Source organism: Protopterus annectens, chromosome 4.part0 (genome assembly GCF_019279795.1).
Source record: "Protopterus annectens isolate FY-2018-M chromosome 4.part0, PAN1.0, whole genome shotgun sequence".
Taxonomy (NCBI): Eukaryota; Metazoa; Chordata; order Ceratodontiformes; family Protopteridae; genus Protopterus; species Protopterus annectens.
In genome coordinates this window covers 606,373,108-606,399,129 of record NC_056733.1, presented here as the reverse complement: position 1 = coordinate 606,399,129, position 26,022 = coordinate 606,373,108, and the positions used below count along the sequence as shown (strand labels likewise).

Below are 26,022 nucleotides of genomic sequence, written 5' to 3'. Positions count from 1 at the left end.
AATTATTCTCTATCCCATAATATGCAGACTTTTTTATGTAAGCAGTTTATTTACCACCACGCAATGTGTATTTGCTCAACAAAAACCACCTCTCTCTCTGCATCCTCAGCAATAAAGCCTAGAACTATAGGCAGGGGGGTGGCAAATAGTTAAGGTGTTTACCATACAGATACAAGGTACCAGGTTTGATTCTTAGATTTTGGAAGCATGGCTAGGCTTAAAAAGGCCCCTTGGAATCATCAGCCCACTGATCATCTAAGAACCTTTCAAAAACTTAAGAACCTGTGTACAGTACCTTAACTTGTATGGAAACGAGTGTTCTCCAGCTGGGTATCCAAGTTGCTAATATACATTAAACCTGACCTTCCTTTTACCTGCAAGCAAACAAGCCAAAGACATTGAACAGTTACTGTTGAGATGAATCTAACATGAAAATATAAAAGTACTGGGAGATATTTTTCCAGTAAAGTAGGTCATACCATCCCAAGTGTGAAACAACAAACAGTATATATTTCATGAAATAAAGTTTTTTTTTTCTTCTGGTCAGGTACCCCTTCTGATTGTCAAGTCTCCCTCTTGGCATGCATAGTTGGCCTGTTCTTCTCTCAGGATAAAGGGATCAGCTTCATGGATTATTACTTCTCTCATCTTGGAGCGCGAGTGTTGATTTACCATTGCCATTACATGTAAAGAAGATTCTTAGCTGTCAACAACACATCATAGTCATCATTTGACTAGTGGTCTTGCCTACGTGCTGTTCTTTAGGTCAGCTGTTATTTTTCCATGTCAGAGAAAGCAGTAGTTGATACTCAGATGGAATGAATGGTGAAAAAAATCTAGAAGATCTACAGTTATGGTAAGTGTGGAACTTATATTTTCTGATAAGTCTAGTCTTAATACATTTTCTGATTATGTTTGGATCACAACTGTTGTACTGTATTATTTATAGACTCTTGCCAAGAAGATGACTGTTCTGTATAAGCTAGCAAAGGAACAACTTTCTAAACAACATCATTATGATTTTGGACTGAGAGCTCTCAAATCAGTATTGGTGATGGCTGGAGAACTCAAGAGGGGGTCTCCTGACCTCAGTGAGGTAAGGTCAATGTTTCATTTTGTTATCTTATAGTACTGTATGAATGATTCCCACTGTGTTAACCACTGACTGTAAATATTTTAATTAATTTTATTCTCATTAATGTGACTATGTTTGATCTTGCCTTATGCCTGGACCTCTTATTACCATCCATCTCGGTGCTTATGACAGTATTTTGGCGTGTGTTTACCATGCATATACTATATTCAGGAGCACATGTAATGAATCTTTGAAGGAATATCTAAAATTACCAAAATGATGAAATTAATGACATTTTACATCTAGGCAAATTACTTGTACATAGTTACACATTATTACTTTAACAGCTGCTAGTGTGACCGTGTTTAATATTTCCTTAAATGAGTTTGAGCATTTACTTAACTTGCAGGCTACCTTTTTTGCTTCAGAACACATTTGGAAAGCACAGCGCGCGCGCACACACACAGACACACACAAAGAAAAAGACTTTTGAACAACACAAAATCATTTCACAGTTTTTGTGCTAAACGAAAGCATTTTGTATTAATAGAATTGTTAAGACCAGGAAGTTTATCTGCCCTTAATCTTATTCGCCAACTGGACTCACTGCATTCTAGTAGGACATTATAGTTCCCAACAAATTTGTCCATGCTCACTGAATCCAGTCCAAAGAACTTATATTTTCTGAAATTTGGACAAGTAAGTGAATGCTTAGGCAGAGTGTTGCCACTGTCCTTTTTCTTAATGGCTAAACTGTGTTCATACCCACTTCTAGCTAGTTTCCTCACAGTTTTTCCTACATAAAATCCAGAACAGGAATCACAGTTGACCAGGTAGACCATTCCCTGTGAATTGCAGCTGTACCTGTCTCTAGCCCACCAATGAAGATTCAGTCCCTTAACATGTATATTTGAACTGTTTGATATGAAGCGGCACTGCTTACATTTTCCACACTTGTAGATGCTAAAAGAGTTCTGTGTGCTCGATGGTCTTCTTTGCTGACCTTCTAACAAAGATTTTACATTTTGACTCTTTTTATAAGTGAAAGAGGGACCTGCACCCAAAATATGTGATAAATCCCCATTACCCAAACATTTCTAACTAAATGCATAGTGCATTGAGTGGTGCAATTCTGATGCATTTATTTTTCATAGAGTTTCACTGCATGAATACATTACTTGTTTCATTAAGTATGTTTTTAAATCAATGTTTCTTTAAATTTTCAAGCTGTTCACAAAATTGTTTGATTGGCTCAAGTACGTCATGGGATGTTATGACTCCATTTTTAAATGTTAGGTCTGATTATGTATTTTTATCTCTGAAGAAGTTCAAGAATTTATAAAATGAATGAAAGCACTTAGTTAATTGAGACTAGTGTTGAAGACTTTCTTTTACTGGCATCAGTGGAATTGTTTGTAGGAAAGCATATTAGATATGGTAAAAAATACTGGAAAGTTTTGCGTAATAATTTGTGTAATAAAAGTGAATTTAGGAATGTTAAAAAAATGGATGAAGACAGGGAATTAAGTAGTCTGGTGTAGTAGCTTGCATTGTAAATGTATTACATTATGGAAAGCAACTATGTTCATGCCCTTTTCAAGTTGGTAAAAATAACAAATAGAATTCACATTTTTTTCTACAGGAAAAAGTATACATGCAGAATAGAACAATTTCATATATGCTATACCAAGAAAATTAGAGATCTGAAGACCACTCTTGAGAAAAGAGATTAAAAGTTATATATACTTATTCCCTGGCATATAGAACAACCAATGGAAACTTAATATTTGTATTTAAAATCTTTGAAAGAAATGCATTTTTGGAAAAATCTGTATGTAGAACAACTAGAACCAGACAGACCAATGAGAGGATACCCAGTGCCTCTTCAGATATCCAAATGTCGAAAGGTCATCAGGGGACATTTGTTTAATAACAGAGTGGTGAGTAAAATAAAACAGGATATCAAGTGCTTAGTCCATGCACTATGACTCCTATCCTCCACTATTTCATAAGCTAGTACAAAAATCTACCCGCTACTATGTAATAACCTATTCCTCAGATGCATTCATCTTACAACATCCCTTTGATAACCTCAGAATTATAATTCTTTCGGTCCTGGCACTTGAGACATGACTTCCTTCCTGCGCTAAAAAGATAGGCAATAGTGCATACTGTGTAACTTTGAGCAAGTCACGCAACTAGAGAATGCTTCCTGTTTGGCCATGAATTGAATGTTTTTCCTGTCAACAAACAAGCCAGGTTTCTTGCTGAAATTGATGAAATATTTACTATCTCCTCCATGACACTGTATTTGCCTGTCATCGTACCTCATGTTTCTCATGAAGTTGTGACTTCTAGTCTTCGTCCAACACTGACGAAGGAATGTTACATTTGTGGCCTCAGAGATGGAACTCTACTCTGGACTGGAATCTAACTGCCCTTATAACCATACTTGTTTCATTTTCATTTCTGTCCCTGAGAATTTTGGCTTGTTTAGCAGTTTTCTTGTGGTTCTAGTACTGCTGAGATAAGACAATGAATGACAAGCTATTCATACTGACCAGACAAGTCAGTTAATTACAGGCTGTTATAGCAGCCATTTTTTTTATCCTTCCATAGATGTACAGCATCATTTGGCATGAGTAATTTCAGCTGAAAGTAGTTTCAAGCTGTCATACTAACTGTTCTTTAACTCTTTTTATGAATTTGACACAATTTTACTTCCATGGTGAATGGAAGTAATATTATCTAGTTGTTAAATGAGCACTATCCATAATACCCTGAGTGTACCAAAAAGGTATGGGTAGTCCTTTGTTTTTTTCTCATACAAGGAAACATTAATTGGTCACTCTGACATTTGAAAAGATACTGTTAGTCCACTAAATTCCATTTTGCTCAGATAAAAATGGAAACAGGTACCATAAATAGTGAGGTACTTTTTGTAAGGACTTAAGCTGCCTTGCTGGTTACACAGAAGCATATTGAAGTAAAAGAAATTTTGTTGAAGGGGGCACTTAAGTAGAAAGCTACCAGTACATTTCATTAAAAAAAATCCTTGACATTCAACTCCAAACAGTTGCCTTCTTTGGGACCACAGTTGTGTATTTTTGTCTTGGAATTTATAGCTTGGCTTGTTCCACAGGACATTTTACTACCGTCAGGAAGCTTATTAAGAAGCTTCCTCACCTAAATACACTGTTCAGACTCAGCCTCTCCACAGGCTACGTACCCAGAGAGTGGTGCACAGCAAATGTTATTCTACTCCACAAAGGTGGAGCCACAACAAACCCCGGGAACTATCACCCTATAAGACTGACTAGCTTGGCCTGCAAAGCTATGGAGTGCATCATCATGGAACTCATTAACAGAGACATTGGGAATCTCCAGACACTGGACACTACCCAGCTCGGCTTTGTTAAGGGCAGATCATGCCTCCTAAACCTGGTAGACTTCTTTGAGACAGTTGCCAAGGCTATAGATGTGGGAAAGGTGGTACACACAGACTACCTAGACCTCGCAAAGGCCTTCGACACCATTCCCCATTCTGGTATTATAGACAAGCTCACCAGCCTGAACATAAACCCCTATTTCACAAGATGGGTTGTCACTTGGCTCATGGACAGAACCCACATGGTGAGAGTTGTGGGAGCTAGGTCTGACTCTAAACCGGTTACAAGTGGCATTCCCCAGGGCTCAGTCCTAGGACCCCTCCTGTTCAGCATATACTTCTCAAAGGTACAGACAAGCACAGGAGGACTATGGCTGAACAAGTTCACAGACGACTGCAAACTAGGGGCTATAATTGACTCACCGGCTGACACAGACATCCTCCAAAAGGGTCGCACTGAGGCAGATACCTGGTGTCAAAATCATGGCCTCAAGCTAAATGCCAAAAAGTACATAGTCATTCCCTTTGGAAATAACAAAGTACGTACAAACTACCACATAAGTGGTAGTCCACTAAATACGGAAAATGTAATAAGGGATCTGGGGAAACCAAGTAGATAATAATCTCTCCTTTGATAATCACATTGCCAAAGTGGTTAGAAAATCCTTCTATGTGGCCCACCTAATCACAAAAGGGTTTGCATCCAGATGAAAAGAGGTCATTGTGCCCCTCTACTCATCACTCATCAGACCCATCCTAGAGTACAACGCCCCATTTGGGATGTACCTTACAAGACACCTGCAATAGCTGGAAAGACCACAGAAGTACCTCATCAAGAGGATCACTGGCCTCAAACAGATGCCCTATGCAGCTAGACTGAAGAAACTCCATCTATACTCGGTTGCATACCGCCTGAGGTGATCTCTGCCTGACATACAAGGCCATGTCCAACCCAGAATTGATGGACATGTTCCACCTAAAGAAAATCTTATCCCCTTGAGCCACACAATCTAGGGATTTAAACCTCACCACAACAATAAATAGAAAGTTCTGGAAGGATAGATTCCTGTCCCAGAGACTTCCCATGCTTTGGAACAAGATTCCAATCTATATTAGGCAGAGCTCCTCGCTAGCACTCTTCAAGAGAAACCTTGACGAGTGGATGGGAAACAGAAAGTTTACCCCGGGGATCACTTCAGTGGCTCTGCTGGACAGAGGCACAGGGAACTAATCTAATGGGGTGGCGAAAGCCAACACATTCTGGCTACGCTTATAAATGCCTTTGAGCAGATAGCCTAGCACCTACCTATGAACCTATGAACCTGTGAAGAAGAGGGCTTGCTGATCCCATTATAAATTATTACTCACCTATAATAATTTTCATTATGATAGATGGGTGTCCACTCACGATACTGACTTACTTGTGCTCTTTCAAGAGTCATTCATTTCGGGAGGAGAGCATCACAATATATTGCCCCATCTATTTTACGTAAGAGCTTAGAATTTAAGAATTCTTGTAGCATCTTTTTGAAAGAGAAAGGTAATAGCACAGGAGGCTGTGCTGTGATTAGAGCCCTCTTGTTGAAGGTTTGTTTGTATAACAAATAATGAATGCTCGCCTGAACATTTGACAGAGAGACCTGGGCTAAAAGTTAATTGCAAAGGAGGGGAAGATTGACCTGTCTTAAAAAGTATTACTATAGGTAAACAATAATTCATTCATTCTGCTGTGAGTGTCTTTATTCTGGTAAATCTCTTCTGGTGGAAATGAAAGCCAACCTTGCTGTCATTTTTCTCCAGGAATTGCTAGCAACTGTATGTAATGTGTGAGATGGGACTTATTGGTACAGATTTTTCAAGATTTATTTGGTAACCTGTTATTGGAATACTTTTCCACTGTACAAATTGGCATGCCTAATATGCTACTAGAAATACCTATTTACAATGCTCATTATGGATTACTGGCAGCAAAAAAGCCCAGTATGGTAAATAATCATTGGTATTGCACCAAGTGTGCACTGTCTGTCCTATACTCAATTTTGTTCTTCTTCTGGTAGGACCTTTAAGTGGAAGCTCTCATCTTTTCTTGATATGGCTATATGATGGTCTTTAACTGAGTATGTTGGTATTATAGATGGTAAGGGTAAAATATCCAAGGACTCAGTCTGCTACATACTGGGTGACTCTACTGAGAATTGTTTTAAGTACCTTTGTATGAAAAAACTGTCTTTATTAAACTTAATGTTCTTTTTGAGGTATAGAAAATGAATACCTGTTTATCTTTATATCACTAGGATGTGGTATTAATGAGAGCTTTGAGAGACATGAATCTGCCAAAGTTTGTGTTTGAAGATGTTCCCCTTTTCCTGGGCTTAATCTCTGATCTTTTTCCTGGACTTGATTGTCCTCGTGTTCGTTATCCAAGTTTAAGTGATGCGGTAGAGCAGGTGCTACTCGACAATGGCTACATACTGTTGGCAGTGCAGGTAAAATAACTTTTTATGTGTTTGACTTGCTAGTGCATTTTAAATCTTATTTTGTGAAACAATGTGTGTATATGATTTAAAGACAAAGGTTTCATAAAATATTTATTTGGAAGAAGTGCACTTCACATATCATTGTAAACTTGTAGCACACAGGTTGTTAGCTTCAGGTTGGATTCCCATCTTCAATGTCAGTGGCCTGGGCCTGAAAACAAACTTAGGCTGTGGGGTGGCATGAGGGAGATATTTAAAGTGCAACTTGACTGCTCTTCTTCCCTCTTGACAGAACTGGCGCTCTTACTAGTGCCAGAGGGCTCTCTGGTGGGGACCATAATGTAAAGTGATTGTGTCTGCATGAAAACGTAAGTAAAGGGAAAGCTGATGGATGCATCTATGATAGAATGTTTCTGTTGTGAGGAATAAAATCCCTTCCATCTCTTTGACATTTCAAGAGAATGCCTTTTGAAGCTGCTTCCATTCTTGACCTTTTCATTCTTCCTTTCCATGAAAGCATGATGTTTTATTTTACTCTATTTTTTTTTATACCTCCATTCCTGATGACCATCAAGTTGCTGCTGCTACTAAACATTGAATCTGATGTCTATTTTTGTCTGATTCAACATTTGGGTTGTTGGATCCGATTAGATCTGACCTTGGTGCCATATACCAGAGCTTTGGATCTGAGACATCTGTTAACTCCTGTACCCACAATTCTCTCCTTCTGTGTGATTTACTTCAGATATTATTTGCTGCCTGTTCATCCAGACATGTTTGCTAGGGCTCTTCTTGTGATCATGAGAAGTGAAAGACAATTTTTTATTCTCTTGACTTCTCCCTTTAACTTTTAGTATTTAGTATGGTGCAATTTGTATTTTAGAGTTAGGTTAGTGTTTAGGTACTGTTTTAGTTTCATAAGCCTTTTTCTGAGTGCCTTTTGTTTGTACAACAGTCTAGTAATGATGGTGCTAGTTTTTGACATTTAGGGTATTACTATGAGTATGCTTTCCCTTTTTTGTTAGTGTGTTCACTACAGTTTTTTTACTGTGTACATAAATATTTTTCATATCTATATATCTCTATTATGTATAATTAAGATTAGACTTATATTTACATAGCAATATATGTTTTTTGTGTACATTCCTTTTCAAATGTCTGAAAAATCATCAGGTTTTAAAAAGTGTTCAGCCTATGGACATAAGATCCCCACTCCCTTTGTGTCTATTGTCTGGCTGCCTGTCACCTTCAGGCAAACTGTGATATCTGTGCTGCCTTTGGATCTAGAGCCATTGAAAGCTAAATTTGATATCTGTGCTGCCTTCAGATCTAAAGCCATCCAAGGCAGGAGAGAAAAACTAATAATTATTGGCTTGCTTCTTCCACAATCAGGATCTTCCTCTGAGTCTTCTAAAGTAAGATGGTCATCAGCTTCTCCCAGTACTGAGGAGAGAAAGGAGAAAAAGGACAGAAGTAAAGAAAAGTATTAAGAGAAGTTAGTAAAAAAAAGTATTGATGAAAAGAGGTCGGAAGAGAAGAGAGCAGAAAAATCAAGAAAAAAGTCTCCTTGTCCGATTGGTCTGTTGAGTCTGATACGAGGCAGTCAGATCCATCTGCCATCCTGATCTGAACTCCTCTCCAGAGGTACTTTTTCTGCCGGGTCCAATGAGTCCTCGTTTACACTGGCCAATACTGCAACATAAGCTACCTTTGAGACCTGCATCTGTAGCTTCATTGTTGAAGTCTGGACAATCCACCAGAAGTCTCACCAAAGTGGATGTCAACTGGATGATGAGGAAATTCTTGAGGACACAGATCCAGCATGGGGGTCTTCCTGGGACCATCCCCCAGAGGAGGGCCAGGAACAGGCCCATCAACATGGTCACACACTGTTCCAATATCAGCTCATGATTTGGAACTGGTTTCTTTGGGTCTGTACCTTCCTGGTGCACCTCTGTCACTTCTGACAGCTCTAAAGACTTCAACTCCATCTCTTACTTTCTTGATTCCAATGCTGTCAGGTTGAGATGAGTCCCAGAACTGAAACACTGGGATCAGAACACCGATGATGGAGTCAACACTAAAGTTTTCAGAGCCATTCTTTCCATTCAGTTCTTTGGCACTTGACAGCCTGGCTCCAAGGTCTGTCCAGCTTCTTGGAGACAGACCTCCCCAAGATAGAGGAGGAGGCAATTCAAATGAACATCAACCAACAGGCAGAGGTGGACTGCAGAACATACCCAATGGATCCTGTGCCTCATTCTTCTCATTTGAGTTGACAGAGACATTCAAAACCCATAGGGGTAGGAGGTTGGCATAATGGTTAAGGTAGAGAATAGAGAGATGGTGGAACCAAGATCCCAAAAATATAAGTATAAATGTAGATAGAGACTTGTAGGCTGGAAATTAAAATACTTGAAATTTAATACAAAACACAGATTTAGGTAAGCGTTTTCGAGGCAATCCTCTTCTTCAGACTTTAATACAGAAATAAATTAGCACACAAGGTTTAAATAAAACCAGTAACCAATAAAAACTCTTTAAAAATCAGTGACGCAACCCTCTTTTTTTTCAAGAGAGGTTTTAAAGATACAGTGCTGTTAAGACCAGGTAATAAGTATGCCTTAAAGTCCACTATCCACCTTAATTCAGCATATTCAGTTTCATTGTTAATATCACCTTCTCTAATATAGAATGCACTACAAAGATTGCACTTAGCAAAATACACAATGTTTTTAGTAGAACAATCTGCATAAAATAAAAACTCTACAGGGTTCTGATGCACAGGGTGTAAAATCATGCAGGTGGACCAAATGTTATTGCATATTCTGCAGTTTCTACATGGGAAAGTCCCTCTATGTTGTGAGACAAACCTGTCACAAGTTTTATTCTGTTTATAGCAAAGTTTCTTTTTCACATTCTTGCTTATCTGGGGGTACATTTATCAAGTCTCCTCATTACCTGTCAATAGGCTATGTCTTACTTTTTCTAATGATGTCTACAAGACATGTGACATCATTAAAAAGAACTGGTCCATTCTTCTCACTGACCCCGACATTAGCCGGGTTGTTGGTTCTACACCCAGTTTTAGTTTTAAAAATAGCAAGAATATGAAAAAGAAACTCTGTTATAAACAGAATAAAACATTTGACAGGTTTGTCTCACAACGTAGAAGGACTTTCCCATGTAGAAACTGCAAAATATGCAATACCATTTGATCCACCTGCATGATTTTACACCCTGTGCATCAGAAACCTGTAGAGTTTTTATTTTATGCAGATTGTTCTGCTAAAAACATTGTGTATTTTGCTAAGTGCAATCTTTGTAGTGCATTCAACATTGGTATATCCAATAGCATTATGAAGGAAAGGGTGATGGAACAACTTAATGATATCAGGAACAGCAAACTTACTAATGCATTAGCTAAGCATGTCTTAGACTGTGGTGATCAGCACAGTTTAAAATTCTTGGTCTTGCAAAAAATGAATGTGAGCCTTAGAGAAAGTGATATTAACAATGAAACTGAATATGCTGAATTAAGGTGGATAGTGGACCTTTAGGCATACTTATTACCTGGTCTTAATGGTACTGTATTTTTAAAACCTCTCTTGAAAAAAAGAGGGTTGAGTCACTGATTTTTAAAGATTTTTTCATTGGTTACTGGTTTTATTTAAACCTTGTGTGCTAATTTCTTTCTGTATTAAGGTCTGAAGAAGAGGATCGCCTCGAAAGCGCTTACCTAAATCTGTGTTTTGTAATAAATTTCAAGTATTTTAATTTCCAGCCTACAAGTCTCTTTATCTACATTTATAATGGTTAAGGTGTTTACCTTTCAAACACAAGGTGCAGGGTTTGATTCTCACATGGGGTAACTGGCTAGGCTTAAAATGGCCCACAAGGGCAATTAGCCTAATGCTAATCTATGAATCTAAGGATTTCTGTTGGAACTGGAAGACTGCCCAAGTCAGTGGACAAAAGAAAGTATTTCTTTGGCTCCCGTGGCAGAGTTGGCTTTTGAGGCTGTGAAAAGGGCCTTGACTGGTCCAAGAAGGCAGGTGCGTGCACCGAGTTTGGATCCATCCAGATACCCAATGGATCCTGTGCCTCATTCTTCTCATTTGAGTTGACAGAGACATTCAAAACCCATATACTTTGAGACAGCTCTACATTCCATCTCCTCATCTGATTCTGACATGTCTGGTCAGAGCCCCAGAGACATCTTCAGTGAAAACAAACATGTAAATGGACGCACATAGTCTCCTCTCCTAAGTCCGTCACTGAGGACATGAATTTGGATGAAGGAGAAGGATTCCTCAGGTCCCCTCTAAAAGACATCACATTTGTGGACATCCTAGAACTGATGAAGCAGAAGGGGAGGACAGTCCAGTGAAACTGCTGTGGATGAGTCGCTGTTCCTTGAAGACTTTGGGTCTGGCCCATCTGCACCCTGGGTGGTCCCCCTCCTGATGTCTTGATAGACCTCACAGCACAGCGGGCTTGGAAGGACCATGGTGTTATATTGCCAATCTCCAAGAAGCCAGACAGAATCCTTGTAGGTCGGAGAGAAAGGAAACACTGGCCTAAGGGCCCTCCAGTAGATGCCGTGGTGGTAGCAGCAGCTACAAAGAAAGAACTATCTGAGGAAAGTTCATCTGTCCATCCTCCTAACAGAGAGTCCAGGGTATTGGACAGACTAGGAAAATGTATTTGCACTTCAGCGACCTTTGCACTTTGGGTGCTGAATTACCTTCTTCATTTAACTTGTTTTCAAAGGGACTTGATCAAGGAGGTACGCGGTGGTGCAGTGGTAGCGTTGTTGCCTCACAGCAAGAAGTTCTCCCATTTGATTCTCAGCTAGTGTGCAAGGAGTGCCTTCTGTGTGGAGTCTGCATGTCCTCCCCGTGGGTCGAGTGGCATTCCAAAAGACATGCGTGAATGGGCGTGCCTTAGTTGAAGGTTGGGCATCGAGCTGGCAACTCGGCACCGTGAAAATCTGCTGCCAATCATTAGCGGACCAGAGTTCCGCTGTGGCGACCCCTAACCAGGAAGAGCCGAAAAGCAACAACAACCATCAGACATCCAAAAAACAGGGGACACCCAAATGTCTACCCTTCAATCTACTTCCAGTGTTGCCATGTGACTGCTATTGAATGCAGCAGATAGCACATCAAGAACAGCTAGTAGAAGCATCACCATACATTGCCATGCCTAGATGTGGTGTTTTAACTTTGCAGAAAGTTTTAAGGCATCGTTTATTAATGCCCTTTCAGTGGTTCCATTTTCTCTTTAGACTTAAGGTAAAAGAGATGCTTACCAGGAGTGAACCAGATAATAAGATCCTGTCTGCTGTAGGAATCCATTTTGCCACTGCACAAAAATCTTATTCCAAGAATCAAAGAGGAGATAAGAAAATGTGGTTCAGAAAATCACAGGGTTTTCACCATGATGCTGCTGGAGATAGACCTCCCCAAAGCAGAGGAGGAGGCAATTCATATGGATATTGCCCAAGAGGCAGAAGTGGACTGCAGAACCAGGGTTTCTGTGGTCCTTTCACCGAGAAGTCCTACAGCATCCCTGAAAAGTTGCCCAGCTGCTGCACTCTGGGACTATTTGGAGGATGTTTAACTTTACCCACTCAAGCCTGACAAACCATAACTTCCAGTTCCTTGATGTTAAGGATAATCACCAGAAGTTATACCATACCCTTTTTGTATCCCCCAAATAAAAGATTAAAGATTCCTGATATTCCATTTGATTAGCTGGAATCCACAGCAACATAAGTGTCAAAGTTACTAAACAAAAGAGTCATTCAACAGGTTCTCCCAGACCATTTAGAATTCAGAGTGTATTTCATTTATTTTTAGTTCCAAAGATGACAGGGGGCCTCAAATCATTATTAGAGTTCAGCCACCTCAATCATTTTGTCAAACAGACAAAATTCTGGATGGTCATTGTACAAGTCCATACGATATCTATTGAGGAAGGATGATTGGAAGTGCTTTGTAGATCTCCAGGACACCTGCTATCACATCAAGATTTGAAAGGAATCCAGTAGATTTTTGCCATTTCCAGATGGGAACCAGTCAGTACCATTTGAAAGCACCTGGTCTCACCACAGCCCCCCTAGGTGTTCACCAAGACTATGGCAGTTGTGGCAGCTTGCCTACAACTGCAGGAGATCCAAGTTTTCCCATATCTAGACAATTGACTCCTAACTGCTACCTCCAGGGATCTATTACAGCACCAAGCCTTTCTACTTAGTCTTGTAGATCAATTAAGAATAATAATCAATCATATGAAGAACAATTTGCCAACCACAAAACATATAGAATTGATTGGATGTCAGGTAGATACAGTTTGACAAATTGGTAAACTTCCAATCGCAAGAGTCCCATCATTAAGACTGGTAGCTTTTCAAGTAGTTCTTCATCCTTGCCCACAAGTAAGATTGATTCTCTTTTTGTTAGGTCTGATGGCTGCAGGGCATTCACCCTCTATGCACCAGACTCGGTCTCACTCAAGTATGCAGCAACCATATATTTTGGTAGATAACTTCTGCATCAGGTAAAAAGGAGACCTTTCTGCCCACCTGTTCCCCAGGTCACAGTAACCATGGATGCTTCCCTTCTAATGCTGGGGAGGCATTTCAAAAGGAAGACAGTTCAAGGGATTTGGTCATATGCGCAGGCCAAACTTCACATCAGTGTCTTGTAGATGAGGGTAGCCCTCCTAACATTGACAGCATTCCAAGACTTCCTACACTGATTTCCATCTAGATGGACACTATGTCAGTGGTATGGTATATTAAGAAACAAGGTGGAACACGTTCATATCCTCTTTGCTGGGAGACCATCCAAGTCTGGCAATAGGTGACTTTTTCCCATTATTTTCTAGTAGCAACACACATTCCTGGGGCATCAAATACACTAGCAGATAAACTGAGCAGGTGTATCCTATTACCTCATGAGTACTCACTCAAATTGACAGTGGCAAAACAGATCTTCAGTTGCTGGGGCCAACCTTGCTGTGACCTCTTTGCCCTCCTACCTAAACAACAAATGCAGCAGTTACTTTGCCCTCATCCATCCACAGGGGCAGTTACCAAGAGATGCTCTAATCCACATTTGGGCCCTAGTTCTCCTCTATGCCTTTCTGCTGATTCCTCTTCTGACAAAATTTAGGTACAAGACCAAGGTGATCCTCCTTGCCCAGTTTTGGCCCCATCAGGTATGGTTCCTCTTCCTTTGGCTTCACTTGCTGTGCCAGCCTTGGGTGCTGAATTCCATCCCAGCTCTACTGAATCATCCATCTAAAATGCCTTTAACAGATCTTCAGACCCTAAAATTAACCGCATGGTTTCTCCATTTGTAATGATAGAGATGCCATACTGTCTTCTCCAATAGTCCATATAATATATTCTTTTCAGAAAGAATCAACAAAAAAGACTTATTAGAGCAAATGGAAAAATATTTTTTATTTAGGTGTCTTCAAAAGGATTAGATCCTTTTTCAGCCCCTCTTCTATTGATACTAGAATTTCTTTCAGAACTTTTTCTACAGGGTTCAATGTTATTATACCATAAAAGCTCAGATGGCTACCATTTCAAATTTTCACATAAGGCATAATGACTCATCTATTGTTTCTCTTAGGATACCTAAAACCTTTCTTAAAGGAACTTTCTTGTTGAGACCTCACATCTGAGATCTAGTCGCTCCATGGAATATCACATTGTTGCTTTAATCATTGACTCAAAAATATTTTGAGCTTGCAGCCTGAGTCAGGTTAAAGTTTCTTAATTGGAAGACCATCTTTCTGCTTGTCATTACCTCTGCTAGACACATTTTGGAGTTACAAGCACTGCCATGCACTCTATTCCATAACAATAGAGTGTCATTGAGAATGGAACCCTTCCTTTCTTGCAAAGGTTTCATCTGAAACAAATTTGAATCAATACACTGACTTACCTGTATTTTTTCCAAATTATTCAACCAAATGCGTCATACTTTGGATGTCCACAGACAGCTCAGATTTTACTTACAGTGTACCAAAGATATTAGAAAGTCAGACCAACAATTTATCTCCTTTTCCAAAATAAAAATAGAACAACATGAATCAAAAGTCACACTTTCTGAGTGGCTGGCAGACTGCATTCACTTTTGTTTATAAAACTCGAGGATTGCCTTTGCGTTTAAAAACCTAAATCTCTCTTCACTAGAGCAATTGTTACCTCTAGAGCATCTGCAAAAAGAGTTGTTATTAGTGACATCTGTGCAGCAATGACCTGGTGATCAGTTCACATCTTTGTATCTCATAAGCTGGATGTGCAGTCTAGAACTTGCGCATTCTTTGGCTCTGCCATTCTTAGTGATGTCTTTCCTTGAATCCACCCTGGTTCTTATAGGCAGCTTAGGAATCTGTCCAAATGTTGAATCAGACAAAAACAGACAACATAGGATATGATAGTTATGTACTTACCAGAACATTAGATCCGTGTTGCCTCATTTTCATCTTGTTTAGCATTCCTCCCTCCTTCTCCCTTCCAAATTGCCATTTGCATCTTCAGTGGTTCAAACAGACCTCAACTAAGACCCTGTCTGTTTGTTCCACATCACTATCCCTAAGTATGGAACGCATTTAGATTATTATTCCATTTCATAATTTTTGGTCTATACAATTAGAATAGTCAGCAAATTTAGTCTGAGGTAAATCAGACAGAAGGACAGAATTGTGGGTAGAGGAGTAGTCAAGAATTCTCAGATGCAAAGCTCTGCTAGAGGGCACAGAGGTCGGATCTGATTGGATTCACAACCCAAACATTGAACCAGACTAAAATGAGACAACATGGATCTAATGTTACGATAAGTATATAATTATAATTTCTCCTTTGTGAACTGAAAGCTTGACTATATGTTAGTTTACATTCAGGTAGCCATTAGAAGGTTTTTCATTTGTATGACATTTCAGTCCTCTGTGCATATCTACAAGATCCAGTGGATAAGGTGTGGAATGGGGCAGTGCATTGGCTTATCATTGGCTTGTGTGACTGATGCTATACCATTGGCCCTCCTCCCTTGAACAGATGCTATCCCAATCCCAGATGTAATCTTCATCAAAGCTTGTAGTCAGAGTGCACATTCCTGGACACATGGTGCCAACGGTTCCTCAGGGAAGAAGTAAGTAGACTCTCCCTCTTCATTCTCTTCCCTCCCCATCTAACTCCTCCAATGCCCAGATCGGTAATGTATGCTACAGAAATGACAAAATATGCTGTTTATAGAATGGTAGGCCATTATCTGAAGCCCACTGGCTTAAAGTGAGCAACTATTGGATAAGGCCATCAGATAGCCTAGATAATGTGCAATTAACCTGAGCTGATTAATTACCAGGAGGCAGGGCTGGACATAACAGTCAGTGATTTAAGAATGAGAAACATGCTGCATTAAACTGAGGTGAGCAAAATGAGATTTTTGCACATGCTTTTATGTGGAATGAATAGACAGAGTAGTTATTTTTAATAGCAACCATTTTTAAAGCTTTAAAATACTGTTGATAGTGTAAATAGGAAAGTGTAATTTATGCATTACTTAAAATCTGGTGAATGAAACAAAGTGGGGAGCTTATCAGAGCTGTAAATAAAACCGTTCTTTATGCAGTTCACTTTAACTGGTACTTGGGATGTGAAATATTTATAAGTACTAGGTGAATGCCAGTGTTCAAACCAAGTTAATGTAGAGTTAGTGCCTACAACATTTTGATGCACCTTTTACATGGCTTGCTAATTTATTTTGGTTTTAATGAAGTCTCCCAGTCAGGGGCAGCCCGTGCTAATGGACTGCTGGACTGCAGCCCCCCCAGCTGTAAAAAAAAAAAAAAAAAAAGAAAGAAAATAAAAGATAAAAAAGAAAATTAGAAATTGCGGACTTTCGTGCATGCGCACTAGTCCGGACTGCTGCTGAGACAGTCTGGAGCATGCGCAGACTGTTTCAGCAGCAGTCCGGATTAGGAAACATTGAAGAGCAGAGATCCCAGAAGTCTATGCAGTTGTAACTGCATAGACAGTCACTGGAAACGGATCAGACTCGGACTGCAACGTCGGTAGGCTGATGTCTCGTTGGGGGAAGAACATCTCGCGTGGTGGATTTGATGCTCCAATGGACGTAATGAGCAGGCAGGTTTGTAGTGCTCTAACAGCTATGAATTGAATGGCACAAAAGGATCTGGATCTACATCGCTCCAGGTAAGAGAGTGTGTGTGTGTGTGTGTGTGTGTGTGTGTGTGTGTGTGTGTATGTGTGCACGTGCGTCTGTGTGTGTGTGTGTGTGTGTGTGTGTGTGTGTGTGTGTGTGTGTGTGTGTGTGTGTGCGTGTATGCCCCAGTTGCTATATACTGGTGGCTAGAACAAACTCATGGTGGTGTGGTAGGGAATACCTCAGGCTTGAACCCTGTACCTTGTATGCAGGTGTTAAGGACCTGAATTGCAGATTTTTGCCTCATAATGGTGGTGGTGCTGCGGTAGCATTGTCGCCTCACAGTAAGACGCTGTCTGGTTCGATTCTCAGCTAAAGCGTCTTCTGCATGGAGACATGCGTTAATGGGCGTACCTTCGTTGAAGGTTGTGCATCAGGGCTGGTAACTCAGCACATAAAAATCAACTACCAGTTATTAGCGGACTGGAGTTCCGCTGTGGCGACCCCTAACCGGGAAAAGCTGAAACAAACAAACAAATTTGATCTGATCTGTTCCTCATAATATCTGTGGTTTCTAAATGTTGCAATGCTTGATATTTGATGGTGCAGTGGTAGCATTGTTGCCTCACAGCTGCAGGTTCTCAGGTTTGATTCTTGGCTGGGGTGCCTTCTGTGTGGGGTCTGCATCTTCTCCCTGTGTTTGTGTGGGTTTGCTTTTGTGTCCTCGCATGTTACAAAGACACATCTGCATTATTTCTTCCTGGGCCTCTGCTGAAAATTGTTTTTTTTGTTCCAAGTCAGACTGTCCTGATTAACAAATGTTAAATAAAATTGACAGGCATTTGAATGTCAGACTTCAGGTTTCTGAATGTTTAATTCCTTACATATTTGATGGTGCAGTGGTAGCATTGTTGCCTCACAGCTATAGGTTTTCTGGTTTGATTCTTGGCTGGGGTGCCTTCTGTGTGGAGTCTGCATCTCATCCCTGTGTTTGTGTGGATTTGCTCTGGTGTCCTGCCATTTTACAAAGACATGTGTCTGCAGTATTTCTCCCTGGGCCTCTGCTGAAAATTGTTTTTGTTCCATCAGAAGTAAAATTGACAGGCATTTGAATTTCAGACTTCCTATTCTTCAGAAAATACATAGTAACACAACCTACATTTATAAGATGAATATTTGAAATCTGTCCTTATTTTTGGGACTGTATTACCCCATTATTGGCTTTGTCCAGGTTTTTGTGCTAAGGTTGACAGCTATGGCAAGAACTGAGTTCACTGAATATGTTTGAGGGCTGTATTCCCTCATTACTGAGTTTGTCCAGGTGTTTTGTGCTAAGAGGTTGACAGCTATGGTGAGAATTGAATTCATTAAATGATAGCCATTTAAGTTTCAGTCTTCCTCTCTTTCACAAAGCAGTTGATTTGGCGTAGTGGTAGTTGCTCTGACTGTTTTGCACAGGGACCTTGGCAGTAAAATGTATGGTGGTAACACAGCATTTTATTCTAGCAACTTTATTTATTTAATCAAAGATTATACAAGCAATGTTTAATGTGTCCCTGGTTTTTGGGCTTTTGACACCCCCCCCAATAAATTTGGCTTTTTCCAGATTTCTTGTGCTGCGAAGTTGAGATGCAGTTGAGTATTGAGTAGATTTTACAAGGAGCTGAGAGCTGCAGGGGAAGAGAAGTTTAGTGCTGCTTATGCTAAGTCAGCTTGCATTGTTAATAGCACAACAGGTTGTGTACTTGCTTTTGATGCAGAACATTGTTGGTTCTACTCCCACAAGGGGTGAATGCTGCCATACTGAAAAAGTTAAGATACTAACTATGAGCCTGTTATCAGTTTGCCATCCATTTCCTATTGCAATATTACTAGCTTTTCATTTTTAATGTAATATAGGCAATTTATTCCTCAGGGGCATCAGACACTTTATTTTTCGATGAAACCATGAAATATAAAGGTGTTTGCTAGCAGCAACCTCTTCATTAGTTACAGATTTATTTAATGTGGAATTATTTAGATGACTTTTTTACTTCTTCAGAGCGTGTGCATATTTACTGATAATGGTGGACTGTAGAATTGTGCATATTTACTAATAATGGTGGACTGTAGAATTGTGCATATTTACTGATAATGGTGGACTTTAGAAGTTTGAGTAGACTTTTATGATGGAAATGTTCTGAACTGAGCAGTTTTGTCATTATGGTTGCATGCATTTTGTTTCATTGTTTACTGGAAAGATGTTCTGAATTGGGCAGTTTTGTCATTATTAGTGCATGCATTTTGTTTCATTGTTTACTGGAAAAATGTTCAAAACAATAGGAAGGTGTATCAAAGAGCACATGTATATTTCATATGCAAGGGGCCTATGATTTGAAAACAGCCCAGAATTAATCTTTATCTGCCACTGGTAAAATGTATTTTCTTTGAATGTGGGTTTCAATGCTGTTTCATGAATGTGAGTTTCAAGGGCAGAGAAGTTTATCTATCAGATGTCTTAGTGTTTCTGCTGTAAAATGCAAAATAAAACTTTCAAATGAAGTCCAAATCATCATAGAAGTAAATCAGTATGCACATTAGTGTTTATGGTAAATGGAGTGAAATAGCCAAGTAATGGATCATTGGAATGGCTGTAGGGGGAGCCTCCATTCGATCATGATTTTGTGAGGGGGAAGGGCGGCAAACTTAAAGATAGCCCCAGCTGAACTATACCTCCCAACTGTCCAGATTTTCAAAGAATGAATAGATTTTTGCTTCTTATTTTTGGTTTGTTCCTCATAAAATTTGTGGTTTTCTGGCAAATCATTTAGGAATTAAGTCACTAAATAATGACACACTGAGTTTCAGACTTCATAACCTTCAGAAAAATGCATGCTCAAGTAAGACCTGTTGTTCTATCAACTGTCTCAGTTTATACAAGAGCAATTTTTAGTACTGTTTATATGTTCCCCCAATATATTTGGCCTTGTCCAGATGTATTGCATTAACAGGTTGAGAGGTACATGCAAATAAATTGCTTTATAGAATTAGGCATAGCCAAACCTCTGAACTGTCCCTGATTTTGGCTCAAAATGTTGCTCTTCCCCCTAATAATCCCTCTGCAAAATAGCAATTTTGGAAGAAAACATGGAGGGTTTACAATTAAGAAATAACTGTAATAATCAGAGTTATGGATTACTTTTATTTTAGAAATAATGCATGTAGATTATTTTATTTTGTCAGCTGCTCAAGTTAACAGTACTAATATTAATGTGTCCCTTCTTTGACAGGTTCCCAGATGTATTGTGTGGCTGTTTTATATTTTTACTTCATATTTTTGGTCCATTTTTCATAAATTGTGTTTTTTTTGGCAAATTGGTGACAAATCATTAAAGACTGAAGTTAGAAAATAATGATAGACATTTGAGTTTCAGATTTCATACCATTCAGAAAATTCATACTAATGCAAAACCTATTCTATTATCTTTCTAAGTTTATAAGAGCAATATTTAAAAACTGTCCTTATTTTTGGGCCTTTGTCCCACTTCTTTGTATGGCTTTGTCCAGATTTCTTGCTCTGAGGTTGAGAGGTATGACAAATGTGTCAGGGCCATCACAGGTCAGCCAGAGACATTTCAAACTGTGACATACTTGTTGCACCCCACTCCCCCATGTAGTGAGTCTGGATGTGTCGAAGCAAGGCAAGGAGTAGTTATGCAGTGTAAATGTGCAGAGTATCCCTCCCCCCCCATCCAAGGTAGACACAAGTAATAGAGTGGCTTTTCATCTGTCCTTGATTTTTGCAGAATGGTCTGGTTTCTGTCATATTTTTGTACTGTTGATTTATGCTTATTACTCAAAGTGCCTGTTGCTCTGTGTTTAAGTAGCAATACTTTAATGACCATCAGGTAAGCTTGGCTGAGATGGTAAGATGCAAGTAAGCTTTGATAAGCATACTGTTAAAGAATTGGCAACATTGAAAGCCTTTCTGTTGTTGCCATGTAGAGAATACTTAACTAGATAATGTATAAGCCTTGGGTATTGAAATGCATATGACAGTATTTGTAATAAAGGACAGGATTACATTATTTTAAGAAGCTCATTACACTTGGAGACGTCCAGTCATCTCTGCAGGCTTTACTCGTAAACTAAACAGGATGCCAATCGTGTGGTCCATAACCTGTACAGTAATCCTTTTAACCAATGTATCTTGAGCTTATTTCTTGTTTGCTTTTCATTTTTTACTTTGATCATGTTTTCCCCATGAAACAAGTAGATAGTTGTCAGGCAGCAGGTCTTTTTTGGATAAGAAACATTTTTACAAGTGGGGGCATCAGAGATTTCTACTTTCAGCATGTTACTTGGTACTTTAATAAAGCTGAATATAAATTATAATTAGAACTGCAGTGCAAGAAGTGGTTTGAGTTGAGTGCTGCTTGTTTTTCTTATACTTGATTTTGACTGGCATTCCATTAATGTATTTAAAAAGTAATTTATTTTTTCATGCCTCACAACCTTTTTGTTTACATCTAGATATTATGTAAGCTGTCATGCAGCCAATGCATTGAAATATTTTTATTCTTCTACACTTTATTTTGTCTTGATTGGGCTCTCCTAATGACGGTTTGACACCCAGGGCAGTGTATTTAGTTAGTTTTTGTGGTTTTGAGCATAGCTCCTCCCCTTTCTAGTTGACCACACCCCTTCCCATTGACCCAACCCATTCAGCTGTCTCCTGCAGCCCCCCCTTTGATTTGAAGCCATCAGCCGCCACTGCTCCCAGTTCACATACTTACTCAGTATGAGAGGCTTTGTTACATTTCTGGTTTATGCTGTATATTTCAAAGCAGAGCTGTTTAATGTGTGATTACATTATTTGGTTGAGGAATTTTCATGCTTATTTTTTAATATATTTACAGGTGGATAAAGTTGTCCAGATGTATGAAACAATGTTAACTCGCCATACTACTATGGTAGTAGGGCCTACAGGAGGTGGCAAGTCTGTTGTTATCAATACTCTTTGCCAGGCTCAGACAAGGTAAGTACATATTTTCATATATAGTAAACTCCTGCCACTTACTGACTGTCCTTGCAGCTTGCCATATGCATTATTCATGCTGATGCATCACATGCTTTGCAATTCATTACTGCATTGCAACGTCAAAGCTAAATTACAATTGCTGCCTATGTCATCCAGCTCCCTGAATGCCTGATTACTGTAGTTGCTTCTAATTCTAGGAAAACCACAACAGGATGTTACTTATAAGACAAGTAGAGTAAGGTTCCAAAATTGTTTTGAGCATAAGCAGTCTGGTTACAGTTAACAGCAACAGCTATGTATTGCATGGAGTGCCCTAATTACACTCTGAAATTCAGAAAAAGACTAGTCAGTTAAGTGTTAAAGTGGCACAGATTCTTAAGCACCTCCTGCTGAAATTGTTAAGGTCAGGTCTAAAGCTAGACAGTCAAATCTGACAGTACTGACCAGTAAATGACAGTGGCAGTACTGCTGTCCAAAGGAATAATGTGTCACTTCCTCTTACTAACTTAAAAAGTAGCTAGAATAAATGTTTTTTTCCCCTAAGAGGTACAAACTCTAAAACTCAAATGTATGTAACTATTCAGTGACTTCAGTTCTCCGTGTTTTGTCAACCACAGACTTTATGAGGAACAGACCAAACAAATGAGACAAAAATTTAAACATTTTGTGAAAATCAGGATGGTTGGCAGCCATGAAAGCTGAGTATAAATGCAATAGAAAGTGATACATTGCCTTTCCGACAGCAGCCCACCCCCCCCAAGTACTTTGACTTTGAAAGCAGTCAAAACACTTAGCATTTTTTTCTTTCTTTTTTTTTTTTTTTTTTTGTAACTAGTAGTACGTAGAGCAGATTAAGCTCCATGTACTATAAAGAATTGTGATTGGGTTGCCGACCGTAACTCTTTATTATGAGTTCTCAACATGGATGCCAAGCAATTCGCCTCTTAAGCTTCACTCTTGAGGTAAATTTCCTGGCATCCATTTCTCGAACACATAATAAACAGGTTATATGATTAGTCACCCAATCATAATCCTGTATATTAGAAGTACATTATTGCTCATCAGTTTTGTAATACTGAGCTATTTAAACGTAGCTGATTTGTTCTTGAAAATGAAATAAGCTGCAATGTCAGAAACATTATAAAGGCAGAAATACATTCCACAACTCCCCCTCCCAAAAAAATAAATAAATAAAAATAACATTGAGGACCAAATTATTTCATTGTTATAGTCCATTGAGTAAAATTATTGTGTAGCTTTCTTGGTCATAGAGGGATTCATTCCTGTATGCTGCAGAAATGGCAGTGTATGTTGTGAAGTGAAATATATTACTTTTTGGTTCTCAGATCCCACTTAGAAGACTTGGTCATTTCTGTGGTGATACAACTAGAATTAAGATTTATTTATTTACATTTGTTTGCTGGGGTAGTACATGGATCTCAATGAATTATTTGCAGGCACAGCCCAGGTGAATAGTGTCATGTAAGAAATAAACAAAGCATATTTACAGATGCAGAGATATGCTAAAAACACATATATATATTTACAGATTGGAGCATATGTAACATTTAATTCAAGAAGCAGTTTACAATGTCAAAACATGGATGAAAAAATGTAGTGATGCACAGAAGAGCTTTTTGAATAAGACATTATATAGATAGGTACAAAGACATTAGAAGAGGTGAGTGTGAATAGATGCAAGAAAAGATATCATGGGGAGAAGACAGAGATATGGTAAGAGAAGCATGTAGAGGGAAAAGGAGTAGAAAGGAGAGGAAGAGTGAGAGATGCAAAGAAAAGAGGGAGGTAGGATGAATGAGAGGCAGTAAAGTTAGAGGATGACATAAGTAAGGATGAAATAGAGATAAAGGGATGTGAGAGAAGTGCAGGGTTTGTGTGCCTATATCTTTGATGGTTGGCAGCTAGTCTCCAATGCTCCTGAGAGTATTTATTCTATCAGAATCAAGTATGCATCCCAAGTGTAGTGGACACCACTTGCTAAATTGAACAATAAGCACACATGAAGTGTGCCTTAGAGGTTAAGCAAAAAATATATATAGTAAGGCTGTCAGTCACTGGATGTGGAGACAGGTTCTAAACACAATATAGACGGCATAAAGTAGATAAAAAAGTGTGTATATGTAGGAAATGACCAGATTAGAAATCCAAACCTGAATGGAAAATGTAAAGTAGTAAAACAACTGTTATTTTTGTATAAAGCCCTCTAAAAAGCAAGATCCATACCAGAAAGATCAATTATAGTAAAATATAGCCAAGCCATTAACTAAAAATGATGCAAGTGTGTGTAAAGCCTCGAAGGAAGTGACCTTCACTGATAAAATACAACGTAGAGTTTTATGCATCCCATGAAATTCTGGAGTTTACTAAAACACTTAGTTTACACAAATGTTACCCACCTATTAACCCAGTAGCCTTATCGTGCATTTGAAGAGACCTGGAGACTGATACCAACTCATACTTTAGTCAAAGTTTTGCTAATTTAGAACTGTCCAATGAGTAATTAGATTTGGAGCCCAAATTGCAAGTCAAAGCCAAAAATGAAAGTGATCTGTCCCTTACTAAATACTATTTCTGAATGGGGTTTTCCTCCCACCATGAAATTCATTCTTCAACATAAGCTCTGCAATTTGAGCTTTCCTGGAAGGCAGGCCTGTCAGTGGGGTTCCAGAATTTGATTGGAGGCAGCAAACTAGTAGAAAAGGTGGAGTATTTAGACCTGTTAGAACCTCCCAAAGGATTTTGCTTACAATCTGTTATTATTGTTATTAAATTATGTTAGCACTGAAACCTTCCTGGTGGGCTTTTGAAAAACTAAAGACCATGACTCATTGCTGATTTGATAGTAGGTATCTGTCTTATGAAAGGATGCAGTTTTTTGGACTGGCATTCAGTAGCAACAGCAAATTTATCTTCAGCTACCCATTTTTTTAATAGTTTAGATGTTGAATTATTGGAAAATTTTTAAGTGTAAATGACTTTATGTATGAGAGGTTAATACGGACAAATGACTTGCATTTAAAACTTTTTGTCTTAGGGCTCTACTGGGCACTAATAATTCTGAACACTAACAAATTTAACAAAACTAAGAATTCAAACTTCTAAGTGCTTCCATTGTTAACTCCTTAGAGCTGATTTATTGCCTGAAGATTCACACCCTGTTTTATGTGCAGTGTGCACACTATAGGTTACAGAGAGAGAAGCACTTGGTCAGCTAATTACCTACTAGGAAACCAATAGCCACGCCCATTTTAATACATGGGTGTACCCTCTGCAACTATCGGCTTGTGGTACCAAAAACAATCTTTCTCACATGGCATATTTCCAGTCCAGCTTTGTAGATCTGTAGATGGAAAATATTGCATTTTCATTATTCCCACTACTACTTGTAGGAAACAAAAATGGGACAGCTTCAAAAAGGTCTGCCCCCGCCACACTCTTTTACTCTGACTGTTGATTGGCTTAATCCCTAGGAGGGAAATCAGCAGTGAAACTTTCTCTAGTGCTTTCTTGTAGTCTTGAGAAGAAGCATTGCTTGGACTTCACAGGTGCAGCAGTTGGCTAAGAGGTTCATTTCTGTCCATTGGGGAACCCCTCCACTCAGAAATGTTTGCCCTTTTATGAAAATAACATTTTTATCTACTTTTAACAAAAAGCAGTATTTCCCCTTTAAGAAAACCAATATTTTCTCATTATTGGATGTTTCCTTTTCAAGGACTGCTATTTTTAGCTTTGAGTGTTTATTAAGCCATTTAAGGATATCCTTGTGAAAAATTGTGTACTGCTTGTGTAAACTTTGAATTTTGTGGAACAGGAAAGTTTCTGAAGAAATAGTCAAGGAATTGGGTATCAGTGTA

General features: G+C 38.9%; 1 protein-coding gene across 1 annotated transcript in view; it reads left to right on the top strand.

Moving 5' to 3' along the window:
- DNAH10 (dynein axonemal heavy chain 10) overlaps positions 1 to 26,022 on the top strand; it is a 5,879,077-nt gene that overhangs the window by 3,200,977 nt on the left and 2,652,078 nt on the right. The window contains exons 37-39 of the mRNA XM_044069759.1: positions 950 to 1,096; positions 6,758 to 6,949; positions 22,026 to 22,144. Of these exons, the coding sequence (XP_043925694.1) occupies positions 950 to 1,096; positions 6,758 to 6,949; positions 22,026 to 22,144 (458 nt within the window). The remainder of the gene's footprint in view (positions 1 to 949; positions 1,097 to 6,757; positions 6,950 to 22,025; positions 22,145 to 26,022) is intronic.